The sequence below is a fragment of the Polyodon spathula genome, chromosome 6, assembly GCF_017654505.1.
Source record: "Polyodon spathula isolate WHYD16114869_AA chromosome 6, ASM1765450v1, whole genome shotgun sequence".
NCBI classification, from domain to species: domain Eukaryota; kingdom Metazoa; phylum Chordata; class Actinopteri; order Acipenseriformes; family Polyodontidae; genus Polyodon; species Polyodon spathula.
In genome coordinates, this window is record NC_054539.1 from 76274024 (window position 1) to 76292467 (window position 18444).

The 18444-nt window shown below is 42.8% G+C and overlaps 1 protein-coding gene across 7 annotated transcripts in view; it reads left to right on the plus strand.

Moving 5' to 3' along the window:
- The first annotated feature begins 7355 nt into the window (after nt 1–7355).
- The window catches only part of LOC121317647 (AT-rich interactive domain-containing protein 1B-like), a 233649-nt gene continuing 222560 nt past the window's right edge, over nt 7356–18444 (plus strand). For 5 of the 7 annotated variants that reach the window (XM_041253804.1, XM_041253806.1, XM_041253809.1 and 2 more), the window contains exon 1: nt 7356–8942. In XM_041253804.1, the coding sequence (XP_041109738.1) occupies nt 7641–8942 (1302 nt within the window). In that variant the 5' untranslated portion in view covers nt 7356–7640. The remainder of the gene's footprint in view (nt 8943–18444) is intronic. The other 2 variants (XM_041253810.1, XM_041253812.1) reach the window with 1 other exon arrangement.

Below are 18444 nucleotides of genomic sequence, written 5' to 3' on the forward strand. Positions count from 1 at the left end.
TGAAGCTAAACAGCGATCAGCTGTGTTTTCTCCAAAGACTCAATACAAGATGTGCAAAACAATTATCACCATGTACTTTATTTTTGAACTGACATGATCATCAGCAGAGATGTACTTTGCTTGTTTTGCTGTGTTGTCCACTGGTATTTTACCTCCAATGCTGAAAACTAGATTTTAGCAATCTAGATCAAAACAGTGCAGCACTGACTTTGTCCCACCCCTACTGTAATCTACAGGTCACAGTAAAGCAGCACAGAGGCACTGATCAGCTGATTAAAACATCGTTTACATGTTTGAACAGTAAACAAGAACAACTGCTTTCAGTATTTTTTTGTAAATGTTATTTGTCTAAGGGCGGTATTTACTGATGTATTTATTTTTTTCTACTGATCACTTCTTGTGCTTAAGAAGTCACCACTACAGTTTTTTCTTATTTTCTGAAACCTACCACCAGGGGGAGTTTCCTGATTTCCAGTATACTGTTGGCATTGAAGTCTGCAATCTGGTCTCAAATAATTCATACCAGTTAGCATTATATGCAGTGCTTAATTTGTAAAGAAAGATGTGCCGGGGCGCAAACAATGGCAATAATACCGTCCTTAAGAACCGCACATTCAAAATCATAACACGTTTATTTGAAAGAATATTGTACGTACTCGTGTTAGATGTTTACATTCACGCATTCTGCAGCATATACAAAGTATTAGTGCGTGCAGAGAAATTAATTAAAGGCAACCGCAGGACAAATAATAAATAAAAAAAAAAAAACCCTGTATACATGTTTTTGCATTTAAATTATTTAAAAAACAAACAAATTTAAAGGCATTCAGAGGACTCCAGAAGGACAATGATTAAAAATAAACAAATAAAAAAAATACGCACCTCAACACGAACCTTTGACCCATGGTCTGCACTCAGCGATGTGTATGTAACAGAAGCCGCTAGATTACAAAAACGATTAATTAAACTTAGGCTAGGTAGTTGTTATTAGTATGTTTTTATTCTCTATTAATTTTATTATTTTCATTGAAGGCGGCAAGAGAGAACCGGATTGTTATTGTTTTTTATTGTTTTGGTTTAATATAATATGGCAGGCTAATGTTTCTATTGAAGTAGGCTACAATATCTTTTTTTTTTCATTAAAAAGTTGCCGTTGGTCTTTGGTGAAATTAATGTTCAGCTTTCATGTTTTGTTGTGTGCTACTCGTTTAATCAAAGCCAGTAGTGTAAGAAGTTGCTTATATCGTTCATGACGTCTTTCAAATCAAGTAAGCTTATCTGTGTATAAAAAACGACAATCGCGTTGCAGCCTGCAGTGTCATTTTACTTAAAGGCACTCAAGCTCCAATCGTAATTTAAAGTAGACTACAACCGTGGCAGCGCGCACGCAAGAACGTGCAGACTTGAATTAAGTGTATGGAGAATTACAAAAGAAAGCAAGAAGTACTCTTCGGCTGCTGTCTGCACGATCCTCGGCTATAGGAATCATTCTGAACAGCAGATGCAGGATTGAAACGACTAACACCTTAGAAATTCAAAACGTCGCCTAACATACACTTTGAGCTAGCACAGCTGCATCAGAACTATTGCAGGGACCACGTATTTGCTATCTGCCAGCAGCAACGCTCATGCCAGTATTTAAGGAACAGCCGAGAAGTTATTTCAAATAGGTTGTTGATTATTTTGAAACGGGAAAAGGCGGCATGTTGGGCTATCGAGGTAATAATACGAATACATGTTTTGTTTTCATTTGTTTAAAATAGAATTTTGAGAAGTTATTGGTAATATTTAGTCAGAAAGTCTGTCAACATACATTCCGGTTGCTGGCTATTTGCTTTGTGTCGTTATGTTCAGTTTTACAGGAGCGAGTATCCTGTGATTGCGTGTGATTCTGTCTGACTCGGGGCTCAGTGGGGGAAGCGCCACAGAAAACGCGGCATGGGAAGCAATGGCACATGGACCGCGCAGATGAAAAACCAACACAAACACACCAGGATTGGGCTGAACAGAGCGAATGTGAAGCACAAATAGTGAATCGTGCATTCTTCCATGAACCTGCGTTATTAATACTGATATAATGACTGTGTGTTATTATAATGTAGGGTAATGTGAGGGTTAGGAGTTAAGGTTAGGGATGGGGTGAGGGATAGGGTCAGGGTGAGGATTATGGATAGGGTGAAGGTCAGGGTGAGGGATAGGGTGATGATCAGGGTGAGGGATAGGAATAGGGTGAGGGTGAGGGTGAGGGTTAAGGCTAGGTACTGTTCTGTACTGTGGGGTAAACAGATCAGATTCATCAGAGTTTTACACCACTTATTTTTTGTTTGTACAATGACGGTGAAGGTCATGTGGGCTGTCTGTAAGGGTTGCAGAGTTTTACTATATGGTTGTGACACCTTTTAAGTTAAGAATGCACATTATACAGCACTACAATAATAATGTAAAGGTTAACTATAAAATATTAAAATATATACGCTCAGTGTGTGTGAAGAGATGTCAAACCTTGTGGTTAAGTTAACTTTCACTTTCCACACTGAAGAAGAATATCCACCCAAGACGGTGTTGGTGTAATTTGCAGATTGACCGTTAATATCACCTCATACCTGCTGCTGTGTTGATAATATCACCTCATACCTGCTGCTGTGTTGATAATATCACCTCATACCTGCTGCTGTGTTGATAATATCACTGTAGCTGCTGCTATGTTGATAATATCACCTCATACCTGCTGCTGTGTTGATAATATCACCTCATACCTGCTGCTGTGTTGATAATATCACCTCATACCTGCTGCTGTGTTGATAATATCACCTGTAGCTGCTGCTGTGTTGATAATATCACCTCATACCTGCTGCTGTGTTGATAATATCACCTCATACCTGCTGCTGTGTTGATAATATCACCTCATACCTGCTGCTGTGTTGATAATATCACTGTAGCTGCTGCTGTGTTGATAATATCACCTCATACCTGCTGCTGTGTTGATAATATCACTGTAGCTGCTGCTGTGTTGATAATATCACCTCATACCTGCTGCTGTGTTGATAATATCACCTCATACCTGCTGCTGTGTTGATAATATCACTGTAGCTGCTGCTGTGTTGATAATATCACCTCATACCTGCTGCTGTGTTGATAATATCACCTCATACCTGCTGCTGTGTTGATAATATCACCTCATACCTGCTGCTGTGTTGATAATATCACTGTAGCTGCTGCTGTGTTGATAATATCACTGTAGCTGCTGCTGTGTTGATAATATCACTGTAGCTGCTGCTGTGTTGATAATATCACCTGTACCTGCTGCTGTGTTGATAATATCACTGTAGCTGCTGCTGTGTTGATAATATCACCTGTACCTGCTGCTGTGTTGATAATATCACTGTAGCTGCTGCTGTGTTGATAATATCACTGTAGCTGCTGCTGTGTTGATAATATCACCTCATACCTGCTGCTGTGTTGATAATATCACCTCATACCTGCTGCTGTGTTGATAATATCACCTCATACCTGCTGCTGTGTTGATAATATCACTGTAGCTGCTGCTGTGTTGATAATATCACCTCATACCTGCTGCTGTGTTGATAATATCACCTCATACCTGCTGCTGTGTTGATAATATCACTGTAGCTGCTGCTGTGTTGATAATATCACTGTACCTGCTGCTGTGTTGATAATATCACTGTAGCTGCTGCTGTGTTGATAATATCACTGTAGCTGCTGCTGTGTTGATAATATCACCTCATACCTGCTGCTGTGTTGATAAATGGTGTAACATGGACAGTGACAGATACACTGCTGCTATGATACTACTCCTGCTATGATACTACTCCTGCTTTATATTCCCAGAGTAAAAGCGCCCCCCCAGTATATTCATTCAATTCACTCACCACAGATATTAGTAAGACTGCACAAAACGTTCTGCCAGGCATTGTCCATTTTACTGCTGTCTTTGTATGCATTTAATGAACAACTGCAGAGCACAGGACACTGCTGCACTTCCTCAATCCATTCCTTGCTTCCATGTTCATCGTGTATTTGTGTTATGACCTGTGTCAAGTGAACTGATATTACTAACAATGTTTCTGATTGGTCCACTTCACTTCAGACCATTGTGATCGGTCCACTTCACTCTAGTGACCCGTGAGTCACCTGCTTCGCCCAGACTAGCCCCTCGTATTGCTCTTGGGAGGTGTAGATGCACCCATACATTCCAGCCACTTCTGCTAAGGCCATCCGGGTCAAAAACGTGTTCAAATATATAGTACTCGTATTGATTTGGACCAATTAAAATAAAATACATGAAAAAACAACACGTTCTAAATAAATATAAATGAACTACGCATTTTCTACATGTGGGCTACTCAATTTACAGTCATCATAATCTATTATTATTATTATTATTATTATTATTATTATTATTATTATTATTATTATTATTGTATTTTGTGTAGCGCGGTTTCTTTGCAATATTTTCCAGAAGCCCCGCCAACTATTGAGAGCCAACGTTTATTATGTAACATCGCTAACATCTTCAAATACTTCAGATGCAATCATGGAGAAGCCACTAACATACAACATTATAGCATTAACACAACTAAATTGCAACATCCCAGCAACATCGTTAAAAGAACGAATCTGCATTGCAAAACGGAACTGTATCTACCACTATTAATAATTATAAAATAGTAATAACTATAAAATTCACTCAAAAGACCCCATCCACAACACGCATTGTGTTATTATTCATAACTCGTCTTTTAAAAAAAGACCCGGCCATTATTGGAAGTTTTACAGTGATAGAAAACACACACACACACAATACAGGAAAAGTAAAGGCATATAAAAAAAAAAACTGTACAAACAAAAGTTAAAGAATTTGTAAGACAAGTTTTTAGAAAAATATGTTTTGAGGCGGCTTAAAAATATGCAAAGATTCAGATTCCCTGATCACTTAAATTCAAATTCATTGGCTCTTATTTCATTTAACTGATTGGCCCAAATTTGTACGTGTAGTAGAGATACTATGTGTAGTTAACACAGTAGAACGCGTAACGTGTCAGTCCTACACGCTGCAATTTATTTGAAACATGTACTAAACAGAACACGTTCTTTACCCAGATGGCCTTCAATATTCCACACACTTCTAATTTATTCTTTTGCGTCTCTCTCCTCCAGTGTAGAACACAAATTTGTTTACATCCCTGTTAGTGAGCATTTCTCCTTTGCCAAGATAATCCATCCACCTGACAGGTGTGGAATATCAAGAAGCTGATTAAACAGCATGATCATTACACAGGTGCACCTTGTGCTGGGGACAATAACAGGCCACTCTAAAATGTGCAGTTTTGTCACACAACACAATGCCACAGATGTCTCAAGTTTTGAGGGAGCGTGCAATTGGCATGCTGACTGCAGGAACGTCCACCAGAGCTGTTGCCAGAGAACTGAATGTTAATTTCTCTACCATAAGCCGCCTCCAATGTCGTTTTAGAGAATTTGGCAGTATGTCCAACCGGCCTCACAACCGCAGACCACGTGTAACCACGCCAGCCCAGGACCTCCACATCCGGCTTCTTCACCTGCGGGATCGTCTGAGACCAGCCACTCAGACAGCTGATGAAACTGTGGGTCTGCACAACAGAAGAATTTCTGCACAAACTGTTAGAAACCGTCTCAGGGAAGCTCATCTGCGTGCTCGTCGTCCTCACCAGGGTCTTGACCTGATTGCAGTTCGGCATCGTAACTGACTTCAGTGGGCAAATGCTCACCTACGATGGCCACTTGCACGCTGGAGAAGTGTGTTCTTCACGGATGAATCCTGGTTTCAACTGTAACGGGCAGATGGCAGACAGGCGTTGTGTGGACAAGCGGTTTGCTGATGTCAACGTTGTGAACAGAGTGCCCCATGGTGGTGGTGGGGTTATGGTATGGGCAGGCATAAGCTATGGACAACAAACACAATTGCATTTTATCGATGGCAGTTTGAATGCACAGAGATACCGTACAGCCCAGGACCTCCACATCCGGCTTCTTCACCTGCGGGATCGTCTGAGACCAGCCACTCAGACAGCTGATGAAACTGTGGGTCTGCACAACTGAAGAATTTCTGCACAAACTGTTAGAAACCTTCTCAGGGAAGCTCATCTGCGTGCTCGTCATCCTCACCAGGGTCTTGACCTGACTGCAGTTCGGCATCGTAACCGTCTTCAGTGGGCAAATGCTCACCTTCGATGGCTACTGGCATGCTACAGAAGCGTGCTTTCACGGATGAATCCCGGTTTCAACTGTACCGGGCAGATAGCAGATAGTGTGTATGGCGTCATGTGGGTGAGCGGTTTGCTGATGTCAATGTTGTGAACAGAGTGCCCCATGGTGGTGGTGGGGTTATGGTATGGGCAGGCATAAGCTACGGACAATGAACACAATTGCATTTTATCGATGGCAGTTTGAATGCACAGAGATACCGTGACGAGATCCTGAGGCCCATTGTCATTCCTTCATCCGCCGCCATCACCTCATGTTTCAGCATGATAATGCACGGCCCCATGTTGCAAGGATCTGCACACAATTCCTGGAAGCTGAAAATGTCCCAGTTCTTCCATGGCCTGCATTCTCACCAGACATGTCACCCATTGAGCATGTTTGGGATGCTCTGGATTGACGTGTACGACACCGTGTTCCAGTTCCCGCCAATATCCAGCAACTTCGCACAGCCATTGAAGAGGAGTGGGACAACATTCCACAGGCCACAAGCAACAGCCTGATCAACTCTATGCGAAGGAGATGTGTCACGCTGCATGAGGCAAATGGTGGTCATACCAGATACTGACTGGTTTTCTGATCCACGCCCCTACCTTTTTTTTTTAAGGTGTCTGTGACCAACAGATGCATATCTGTATTCCCAGTCATGTGAAATCCATAGATTAGGGCCTAATGAATTAATTTAAATTAACTGATTTCCTTATATGAACTGTAACTCAGTAAAATCTTTGAAATTGTTGTATGTTGCGGTTATATTTTTGTTCAGTGTAATAATCTTTATTTTTATATAGCGCCTTTCATAGTGGACCACCATCACAAAGTGCTTTTCAAGATACGAGATTAGGGTGTGTGAACTCTCTCACTCTCTCTCTCTCTCTCTCTCTCTCTCTCTCTCTCTCTCTCTCTCTATATATATATATATATATATATATATTTTTTTTTTTTTTTTTTTTTTTTTTAAAAGAATATTACAACGTAGTCCTAACTGTCAGTCGTGTTGACTGATCCACTCCACGTTTTCCATGAGCTGGGCTGAAACAAGAGAGAAGTGGATAATGCTGTTGGATCTCTCTCTCTCTCTCTCCAGTTATGCCGTGCTGGGCCATAGGCTGTGGTAGACATGCATTTACCTATATCCGGGTAAGGGAGGAAAGGAAAAAAAGTTCTTTCATTTAACCCTGAACAAAAACTTTCAATTTGAAATCACACCGCAGCGGCAGGCACAGGCAGTGAGACATTACCAGTTTTTTTTCTTCTTTTGTTTTATGTCTCAGCTAGAACTTTACGATTTGCAGAGGTTGCGGTTTTATTTCAGTATCAATTTTTGGTTTTGCTTCTGCTTGCATGAATGATAACTGAAAACATATTGAAATGAAATGTCAGTGCAAGTAGCGGCAGCTCCTGCGACTTCAAACAATAAAAGCGCGAGTTTATCAAGCAGTTTGAGTCGGGATTTAGACACTGTGAATTCGGGAAAAGCACCGAGATCTGGATCAATGCTGTTGGGATTTGGAGATGGGACTGGCACTAATATAGATCACCATTACCATGAAATGAGCACGACCAATACAACTGCTGCTGCTTCTACAAATACAAACTCAGACCCGAGAGAGAAAGCAGGTGGGAATAATCATCATAATAACAATAGTAATAATAATAATCATAACAACAATAATCACCGTCACCCAGCTCTGACTGCTGCTGCTGCTTCGAGTATGGAGACGGGTTTGATAGCGAATCATACACTGAAACATGTTGGTGTCGGAGATCCCCCTCGTCCGGCTCACCGCCATATACCAGCACCGCCGCCGCAGCAATTTAATCAAATTCAGAATAGCAGCAGCCAGGCACAGGCACAAGCCGAACCGGAGAACCAGCAGCATCGAGGGAAAGACAATCTTCTCAGAAGTCAGCTAGCGCAGCAGCAGCAGCAGCAAATGCTGAATAAAAGTGAGGAGGAAGCGGAGGAGCTGCCCTGCAAACCGGCGGATGAGATGGGCAGCAAGTACGAGCACGCCAGCTTGGGACCCCCGAACAACATAAACAACCAACAAAGTACTAATGCAGGGAACAGCACTGGTTCAGAGTGTCATCTTTATTATGGCAATGTGAGAGGGGGGCCTCGCTTTGATCAACATGGCGGACAACAAAGCACTGGGATGGGGATGATGCATCCTTCAGCTCACAACAGCATGGATCCCTCGCAAAACTCCCACGAAGGGTACCAGAGCAGCCAGTACAATCACTACCCGAACTACGGCCCGGGCTACGGCACGCTGAGCTCTCCGAGACAGGGCAATAGCATGGGCCCGGGCAGTAATACTATTGCTGCTGCTGCCAGTCATCATGGCAAAGCGACTACTATGGCAGCTACTGCTCATAGTAATGTCGGGGGGTTTCACAGATTTGCAGGACAAAGCCAGCACCGTTCAGGGGCGACCCCGACGCTGAACCAGCTCCTGACAGCCCCCAGCCCAATGATGAGGGGCTATGGCACTAGCTATCCAGATTATAACAGCCCTAGCACACACCTTCATCATCACCATCAGCAGCAGCAGCCACCTGGACTGGGCATGGGCAGAGACATGAGTGCACAGTATGGGTCTGCAGCCCCGGGCTGGGGAGTACAAAGAACGCACCCAGCGATGAGCCCAGGGAACACCATGAGTAGAGCCCAGGTAAACTCTGTTTATCTAGCGTGATCGCTGTTCTGTTCATAACAATCTACTTTTCGGTGCTCTACCGCCGCCTGTCTAGAAGGTCTGTCATGTCTGATTTGTGTGTGTGTGTGTGTGTGTGTGTGTGTGTGTGTGTGTGTGTGTGTGTTAAAACCACTACAGTTCTATTTTGTGTGTGACATTGTAACGTTTTTAAAATACACGTTATGTAGGGAATGTGTACTTTTAGATGTTGAACCCATGTGTACATTCTTTGAAATCTAGAGAGGGGGTTTTCGTTCCAATCCAAGGTGCCTTTTGTGATAAACGCTGTTTGATAATACAAACCAGTTCGCAATGGTTTGCATTAGGTTAAATATGTTTAAAATTACGTCAAGCGTATTCTCTCGACTCTCATACAATGATATATCTCTTTAATTATTATTCATTGCTTACAAACTGCAGTAGAAATAATACTTTTTTTAAAGTGACGCAGTGAATATTCATAGGGTGTAGCCAACATACTGTTTAATTCCCCCCGTCTGCCCGCCCCACACCACGTTTTTGTCGAGGAAATTATCCTATAATGACGCTTGTACGATGTCGGTTCATGTTATAATAAACACGGGTTATTCATAAATGACAGTATTAGCTAAGATAGTCAGGTTTGTTTAATAACTGAAAGTTGACAGTAGGCTACGCGTACTTTCTTGAATGTAATGGCACTGTAGATAGGACTGCGCATGATAATGTCATGAGTGTAAAAATAAACCCGTGCATTTTCTGATAAATCAGTAAGGTTCATAGATACAGCAGAGTCGTGGTTTTACTCCTCCACGAATGCCGTTCCTGTAGAAGTGTTCAGAGGGCAGGCTGCACCTGAACAGTGCCTTGCGCTTTGCAAGGTTTGGAATTTGAATTGTGGTGGTAAACTGGCTGTAATCGAGTCTCCAGACAGCTGCCTCTGAGTTGACATCCAGTCTGCCATCTGATTGGCTGTCCTCTCTCCGTTGGGCATTTCTATCTGCTGATGTAAATAGAAGTGCTGAGCAGAGCATTACACTCTAATTCAATTGGAGCAGGTGAGGTGGTAGTATTGTTGTGTCTGGGAAATTATACTATTCACAGTAGTCAGCTTTTGATTAGGTGGAACCATGGGGCGTTTTGTCCTGTGGGCATCACCAGTAGGCTTTATACAATAATTATCATAAAATGACACTTCTTTTTTATTGCAATGTGTGTCTAGAATAAGGCAACATTTTCAGTATATTTACAAATCAAGAATATTCTACAGTTTATAAGGCGACACATTGTTTACAATAAGTAAATGTTGTAACACACTGAGATGCTTCTATCTTGGCATCACGAGTTTCAACCTACTTCATTATTGCTAATTATGATGATAATGCTAATGTATTGTATAAGGACCTCGGATCATTTAGGCCAGTGGTTCATATCAAGAGTCAGTCCAGCCCAGATATTTGTTACAAATTCCTCATGCTTAATTACACAAGGGAAACGGTTACACCTCTTTTCAGATATTGATCCACTAATAATTTAAATGGATAACTTCTAAACCTTCTAGCTGTGCTCTTCCTCTGTGTGTAGCAGTGCTGTGCTCTTCCTCTGTGTGTAGCAGTGCTGTGCTCTTCCTCTGTGTGTAGCAGTGCTGTGCTCTTCCTCTGTGTGTAGCAGTGCTGTGCTCTTCCTCTGTGTGTAGCAGTGCTGTGCTCTTCCTCTGTGTGTAGCAGTGCTGTGCTTTGTCTGTAGCAGTGCTGTGCTCTTCCTCTGCTTGTAGCAGTGCTGTGCTCTTCCTCTGCGTGTAGCAGTGCTGTGCTCTTCCTCTGCGTGTAGCAGTGCTGTGCTCTTCCTCTGCGTGTAGCAGTGCTGTGCTCTTCCTCTGCGTGTAGCAGTGCTGTGCTCTTCCTCTGCGTGTAGCAGTGCTGTGCTCTTCCTCTGCGTGTAGCAGTGCTGTGCTCTTCCTCTGTGTGTAGCAGTGCTGTGCTCTTCCTCTGTGTGTAGCAGTGCTGTGCTCTTCCTCTGTGTGTAGCAGTGCTGTGCTCTTCCTCTGTGTGTAGCAGTGCTGTGCTCTTCCTCTGTGTGTAGCAGTGCTGTGCTCTTCCTCTGTGTGTAGCAGTGCTGTGCTTTTCCTCTGCTTGTAGCAGTGCTGTGCTCTTCCTCTGCTACTGTAGCTTTCAAGCTGTTTAGAAATTCTCTGGAAACTTAGTTGATATTTCTATTAAGAAAAAAACAAAAACAAAACTTTATTCTAGTAGTATACTTTTGTTTGGATTGTAATTTGCTGTGTCCTGTTCCTGTGTTCTCATTTTAAAGTTATTTTAAAATTATAATTATTTTTTCCCCCATATAAATCTGAGCACGCATTTAAAAACAATAGCTTAAACTTTGGTCCTCCATAAAAGATGCTCATCACACAGTGCAACTGGGGTTGTATTTTGGTATATAAAGTGGACTGCAGACCTAGGCTTGAAATGAAAACAGTTGTTTTGTTACAAATGGTCTTTAAAAAAAGGCATTAACTTTAATACCGGTCCTCTCTTATTGTGATGATCATTTTGTGGTTCTTTCCTTTTTTTGTTGCATTTTTAAAAGTGATTTGCGGATATGCAGATGTGTAGTGTACAGTGCTACCTGTGTAGGTACACTCTGCTGTGTCCTGTGTAGGTACACGCTGCTGTGTTAGGTGTAGGTACACGCTGCTGTGTCCTGTGTAGGTACTCTCTGCTGTGTCCTGTGTAGGTACTCTCTGCTGTGTCCTGTGTAGGTACACGCTGCTGTGTCCTGTGTAGGTACACGCTGCTGTGTCCTGTGTAGGTACACGCTGCTGTGTCCTGTGTAGGTACACGCTGCTGTGTCCTGTGTAGGTACTCTCTGCTGTGTTCTGTGTAGGTACTCTCTGCTGTGTCCTGTGTAGGTACACGCTGCTGTGTCCTGTGTAGGTACACGCTGCTGTGTCCTGTGTAGGTACTCTCTGCTGTGTCCTGTGTAGGTACTCTCTGCTGTGTCCTGTGTAGGTACACGCTGCTGTGTCCTGTGTAGGTACACGCTGCTGTGTCCTGTGTAGGTACACGCTGCTGTGTTCTGTGTAGGTACTCTCTGCTGTGTCCTGTGTAGGTACTCTCTGCTGTGTCCTGTGTAGGTACTCTCTGCTGTGTCCTGTGTAGGTACTCTCTGCTGTGTCCTGTGTAGGTACACGCTGCTGTGTCCTGTGTAGGTACACGCTGCTGTGTTCTGTGTAGGTACACGCTGCTGTGTCCTGTGTAGGTACACGCTGCTGTGTCCTGTGTAGGTACTCTCTGCTGTGTCCTGTGTAGGTACACGCTGCTGTGTCCTGTGTAGGTACACGCTGCTGTGTCCTGTGTAGGTACACGCTGCTGTGTCCTGTGTAGGTACACGCTGCTGTGTCCTGTGTAGGTACTCTCTGCTGTGTCCTGTGTAGGTACACGCTGCTGTGTTCTGTGTAGGTACACGCTGCTGTGTCCTGTGTAGGTACTCTCTGCTGTGTCCTGTGTAGGTACACGCTGCTGTGTCCTGTGTAGGTACACGCTGCTGTGTCCTGTGTAGGTACACGCTGCTGTGTCCTGTGTAGGTACACGCTGCTGTGTCCTGTGTAGGTACTCTCTGCTGTGTCCTGTGTAGGTACACTCTGCTGTGTCCTGTGTAGGTACTCTCTGCTGTGTCCTGTGTAGGTACTCTCTGCTGTGTTCTGTGTAGGTACACGCTGCTGTGTCCTGTGTAGGTACACGCTGCTGTGTCCTGTGTAGGTACACGCTGCTGTGTCCTGTGTAGGTACACGCTGCTGTGTCCTGTGTAGGTACTCTCTGCTGTGTCCTGTGTAGGTACACGCTGCTGTGTCCTGTGTAGGTACACGCTGCTGTGTCCTGTGTAGGTACACGCTGCTGTGTCCTGTGTAGGTACTCTCTGCTGTGTCCTGTGTAGGTACACGCTGCTGTGTCCTGTGTAGGTACTCGCTGCTGTGTCCTGTGTAGGTACACGCTGCTGTGTCCTGTGTAGGTACTCTCTGCTGTGTCCTGTGTAGGTACACGCTGCTGTGTCCTGTGTAGGTACACGCTGCTGTGTCCTGTGTAGGTACTCGCTGCTGTGTCCTGTGTAGGTACTCTCTGCTGTGTCCTGTGTAGGTACACGCTGCTGTGTCCTGTGTAGGTACACGCTGCTGTGTCCTGTGTAGGTACACGCTGCTGTGTCCTGTGTAGGTACTCTCTGCTGTGTCCTGTGTAGGTACTCGCTGCTGTGTCCTGGCACTGTACTTGTGCTGTAGGCAGCTATTGGTTATTGCACATGATCAGCAATTGGAGTAAGTTTAAATTACAAAATGTGATTAGGAATCCGAGAGCAGCTGTAACTTCATCTATAGTTTTGTCTGAAATATCTGCATATGCAGATACCTGAAAGATCTTTAGCAGAATAAAAATAGGGGCAGTGGAAAAGTGCCTTGTACTAAGCAGAGTGAAGACAAGTCTTGCTTAGTGAAGTCTAAAGGCCTTGGCTGTATGTAGACCTGTGAGAGGTTTTATTGATTACCCTACTTCACAGACAGTTTAATACGATCAAAGGGAATGAAGAACAGTGACATCACAGAAATGAATGCTTTGAAAAGAAACATTGTATCTGTCTGTTTAAGGCGAAATGATTTGTATGCAAAAAACTGACAGGCCTGTTGTTTAAGTGCATGTTTTACATTTGAACTTGTACCCAGTGTCAGCGGGTGTATGTGCCGCCCCTCCCTTTTCTATTCTTTGAATCACTCATCCCACAGGGTTTGTACAGTATGTCTGCACTCATTTTCTGCTGTACCATAAAATAACATATTCTTTAAAAACACTGCGTTTTGTTTCCAGGTCCAGTCTAATCTGTATTGTATAATGCTATATATTAAATATTTAGTCCTTTAGCAGTTTTTTTTTTATTACTGTTCTTCACTGAACCCTACCGTGCAACAGAAAAGATATGTGTTGTACAGAAATGTTCTGTTAGTTCCCTTGGCTCTTCCTTTGATAGCACTAGTAGGCATGGTGCAATGTGGACTAACTTTGCTTGAATTATTGTACACGTTTCAGCCCACAAATTGCCTGCCAGATAAGCAAGACTGCTGTTGAATTTTCACAGTTAAAAACTGCAGTCAACCACCTGCTTCTTCACCCTGCATTGTAAAAGAGTTTCTACCCAGAAAGTGGGCTGAAAGTGAAGTCTGATCATGTTTTATTATCCTGCAACGCTCTTCAAATAAGACAAATGATCGACAAGCCTGGAAATCATACAATTCATACATGCATTTCTACATCATACAACTTTATAATAAGTTGTATGATGCAGAAATACTTTCCATTCAATACTGATCCACTGCCGTCCTGGCTAGCAGAGCATTCTATTACCCTTTCATGCGAGTGGGAGGATGGGCCCAATTGCAGGCCCTGGGCCACATCGAAATGATGTGATATTCATTTTCCCAGACCTCTTCCAAACACCTTTGGATTGATATTCATTCTCACAGCCCCCTTAAAGCACCTTTGAGGCAGGCAGGCAGCTCTGAAGCTCTAATACGGATTTTAAATTTTTTTTTTTTTTTTTGCTGTTGCTGAAACTGGCCTTCATCTTGCTTGCATGTTGAAATTTTGTTCCTTGATTTCTTCTTGAGGAGCCATGTGATATCGTGACCTTTAAACTCCACCCTGCTTCTGTTCTGTGCTGTACCACAGAGTGGCTGGAGCTGTGAATCATTGCAAACTTTTAAAAAACTGTGTTCAGTTCAGCCACCTCCTCCATACATCTCACTGCTGACGTTTGGCTTGTCTTTCCAGTGACTTGCATTTAACAGTAGCATAAGTAAAAACGTAACAATTTTTCCCAAATACACTTGACAACACTTGTTTTTATGTAGCACCTTTCATAGTGGACCACCATGACAAAGCGCTTTACAGAGGTAGGCTGTGAACTGTGCATTATATGCAGAGTCACTTACAAAGGTTTGATTTAACATCTCACCTGCAGGACAGAGCACAAGGAGGTTAAGTGACTTGCTCAGGGTCACACAGTGAGTCAGTGTTACAAGTCCTGTTACAAGTCCTGGACTTTAACCACTGGACCACACTGTCTGTCTGTCTCTCTCTCTTGCTATCTCTCCAGTGCTGCCTAAAAATGGACCACACTGTCTGTCTGTCTCTCTCTCTTGCTCTCTCTCCAGTGCTGCCTAAAAATGGACCACACTGTCTGTCTGTCTCGCTCTCGCGCTCTCTCCAGTGCTGCCTAAAAATGGTCCAACCACAATTACTATTTCATTTTCTGATTTTCATTAACAGTTTCTATACCTATAGAGAAAATGTCATTGTTTGTAGGCGTCTTTCATGAGAGTTTCTTTTATCGTAGTGGAATTGTCAGCCTGTTTATAAATCGCACAACCACTTTTTATTTTTCTGCCCCTCACTGTTGCCAGAAGCTCTCTTGTTTCTTTACAGCAGTCACACTTTTAGGCAGTGTCCCAGTCTTGAGTGAAGTGCCATGACCTTCACATATGCAGATTAGCCATGTGCTCTGAATTGAAACTTGCTGCCTCAAGAACAAAAGGGTTTTCTTTCTTCCATTTCTTCTTCTTTATTCCCTTGGGAATTTGACAGCCCATTCATCCCTGACCTAGGCATACTGGAGTAGAGTGAGAACTGTACAGGCTTGCACTGTGGCGCAGACAGTTCCCTCAGCTCTGGTGGAAAGAGCTGTGTGAATGGATGTAGTGGATGTGACATATCATATAGCAAAGGAATTACTTCCAGACATATTGCAGGCCCATTAACATTACATTAAAAATAATGTGAAGGAGCTATGAACATTGATAGATGTCAGCAAGACTGTGTGTTAATGTGATTTGATTTCAAAAGAAATTCAATGCCTGGCATGTTGTTTGGTAGTTAAATGTGACATTCCTGCACCTTATCCAGTGATAAAATGTGTTCATTTTTTGAGGACCTTGAGTCTCATATTCACAATAAGAAACTCCTGGGTATCACTGACCCCAGCTCTTCAGCACATTGTTATAAACTCCTGGGTATCACTGACCCCACCTCTTCAGCACATTGTTATAAACTCCTGGGTAACACATACCCCAGCTCTTCAGCACATTGTTATAAACTCCTGGGTAACACTGACCCCAGCTCTTCAGCACATTGTTATAAACTCCTGGGTAACACATACCCCAGCTCTTCAGCACATTGTTATAAACTCCTGGGTATCACTGACCCCAGCTCTTCAGCACATTGTTATAAACTCCTGGGTAACACATACCCCAGCTCTTCAGCACATTGTTATAAACTCCTGGGTAACACTGACCCCAGGAAATACTAGTGCTGGGACAAATATTAAAACAAATATTTTTTGGCATGTATTCGGCTACAAAATTCAGATGTTCGTATTCACTAGAAATTACAAAAATACCTTGCACTTATTTACCATCTCACCAGAAGTTGCGTGACATTTTAAAAAATGGCAAATGAAAACGAGCTCTGTGTCATATGTGAGATTATTGTATTTAAAAAAACACAGTCTCGAGCCTCTGTTTAAGTTTTAGACAGCAAAAAGTAAACAAAGCAGATTATGTGGGCGTACCCCTAGTGATCTCTATGGAAGGTGTGCTGCTCTAGAGCGAGCCAGAATCTCATGGGACAGAAAAAAGGCAAGCACATCATTCTGAAATGCCAAGCTTAAAAATCCCAATTTACTGGGAATGTTATGTAGTGATTTTTATATACATTTTATATATTTATATATGTTTTGATGTGACTTTCTGTTATGTGGAATGTAATAAACGAGAACCAAAATGGTGAGTTTTCTCCCCCCTTCGTTTTACAACACCATTTCCACGTTTGTTTTATTTAAAGTGTTTAAAGTTGCTTGTTCAGCTGCACAGAGGCACAAGTAAACCTCATGTTAGCACTTTATGAAAAGTGTCTGGCCATCGTTTACTGCAAAGAAACTTTTATGTACTGTTTATTTCTGGAATAAACAAAACAACATTTATCTTGTGCTGCTATTTGGCATCCTTTGTAAAGCAAGGCCTACACACGTGTTCTTCACTCCTGGGGCATATTGTAACGACTTGCTGTAAAATAAAGGCACACACAGGGCACGCCCCCCTGCCCCTGCTGCTATGCTGTCTCTGCCTGCGTTCTGAACAGTATAATGGCTTTTATTACTTTTTGAAAACGAACGAATATATTTAAATTGAGCCAACAGCCGAACATGAAAATCCTGTGTTCGTCCCAGCACTAGGAAATACAATGTTTTTTTCTTTTTAAAGTCAGCAAAAGTGACTGCATGGCCCCCTTTACTTTCCTATGCCACAAATGTGTTTGTACCGTAGGAAATAGAAAAACAAACGCACCCTAGTCATTTATAGAACAGATCTGAAATGTAGGCCTGGTCCACCTTTCCCTTATTTCCCTCTGTGATGTTCTCCCCAGTTTAGAATGTCCAGTGATTTTTCCCTTCACCGCAGCTTGTCCCCTCGGGAGAATTGAATGTTCAGTGGCGTCCTCTAATCCCACGACCGAGCCAGCTTCCTCTTCGACACCCAGGAGCTCCAGAGCAATGAAGCCTTGAGTGTTCATTTATATGATATGATAAGTAAATTCTGGTGGGTGAAACATGTTAATATCGATGAATCAATTTGCTCTGCTAGATAACCCAGCGAAGGTGAAGAATATGTCAATACAATATTATTTGTTTGCTGTTTTGTAGCGCACATAACCATAATCAATAGAATGCACAGCAGCTGGGTCTGCATTTTCAGCCTGCTCAAAACTCGAGACATGCTTTGCTTGAGGACCAAGCATTTAATTCAGCAGGCTACTGTGTCTTCACAAATACAGTACAGCCTACATGCGAAGCCCGGAATTACAAAGGACAGTAAGTATTGGCAGATTCTTTGTTGTTCTGCGCCCCGCTTGGCAATTTGTAGTTACAAATCAGCAAGTTTCCATCAAGGAGCATCGTCTGTACTTGCAAAGTGATTATGGGACTTCCCCTTCGAGGACAGGCTGCAACTAATTAGTAGTTTAGTTCGACAGCAGAGGCCCACAGGGTCTAAGTGAGTGGCATACCTCACAGTGACTGTAAACAGCACAAGATGATCTCAAAACTGTCCCCCCCAGTGCTGTTCTAATAGAACAGCTATTCAGACATTCCCAAAGAGTATGAACAAGAGCACAGAGCTGCGCTTAAACCAGCTGCAGTGCAAGCTTTGAGAGTCATTCATCTGAAGATGACAGAAAATGGAAACCCAAATTAGGCCTCAAAAGTGGGCATGTGAATTTTGGTATTAAAGCTTGCTGTCGTATGGAGGGGTGTGCTGTAGGTCAAAATCCACGTTTTCATTCTGCTGACAGCACTGATTTTGTATTTATCCCAGAGTCATGTATGTTACTAACAGACTTCTTTTATCAAGCTATACAAAAAGAATAAATAATACCTTACCATTCCAACAACAATCTGTGGT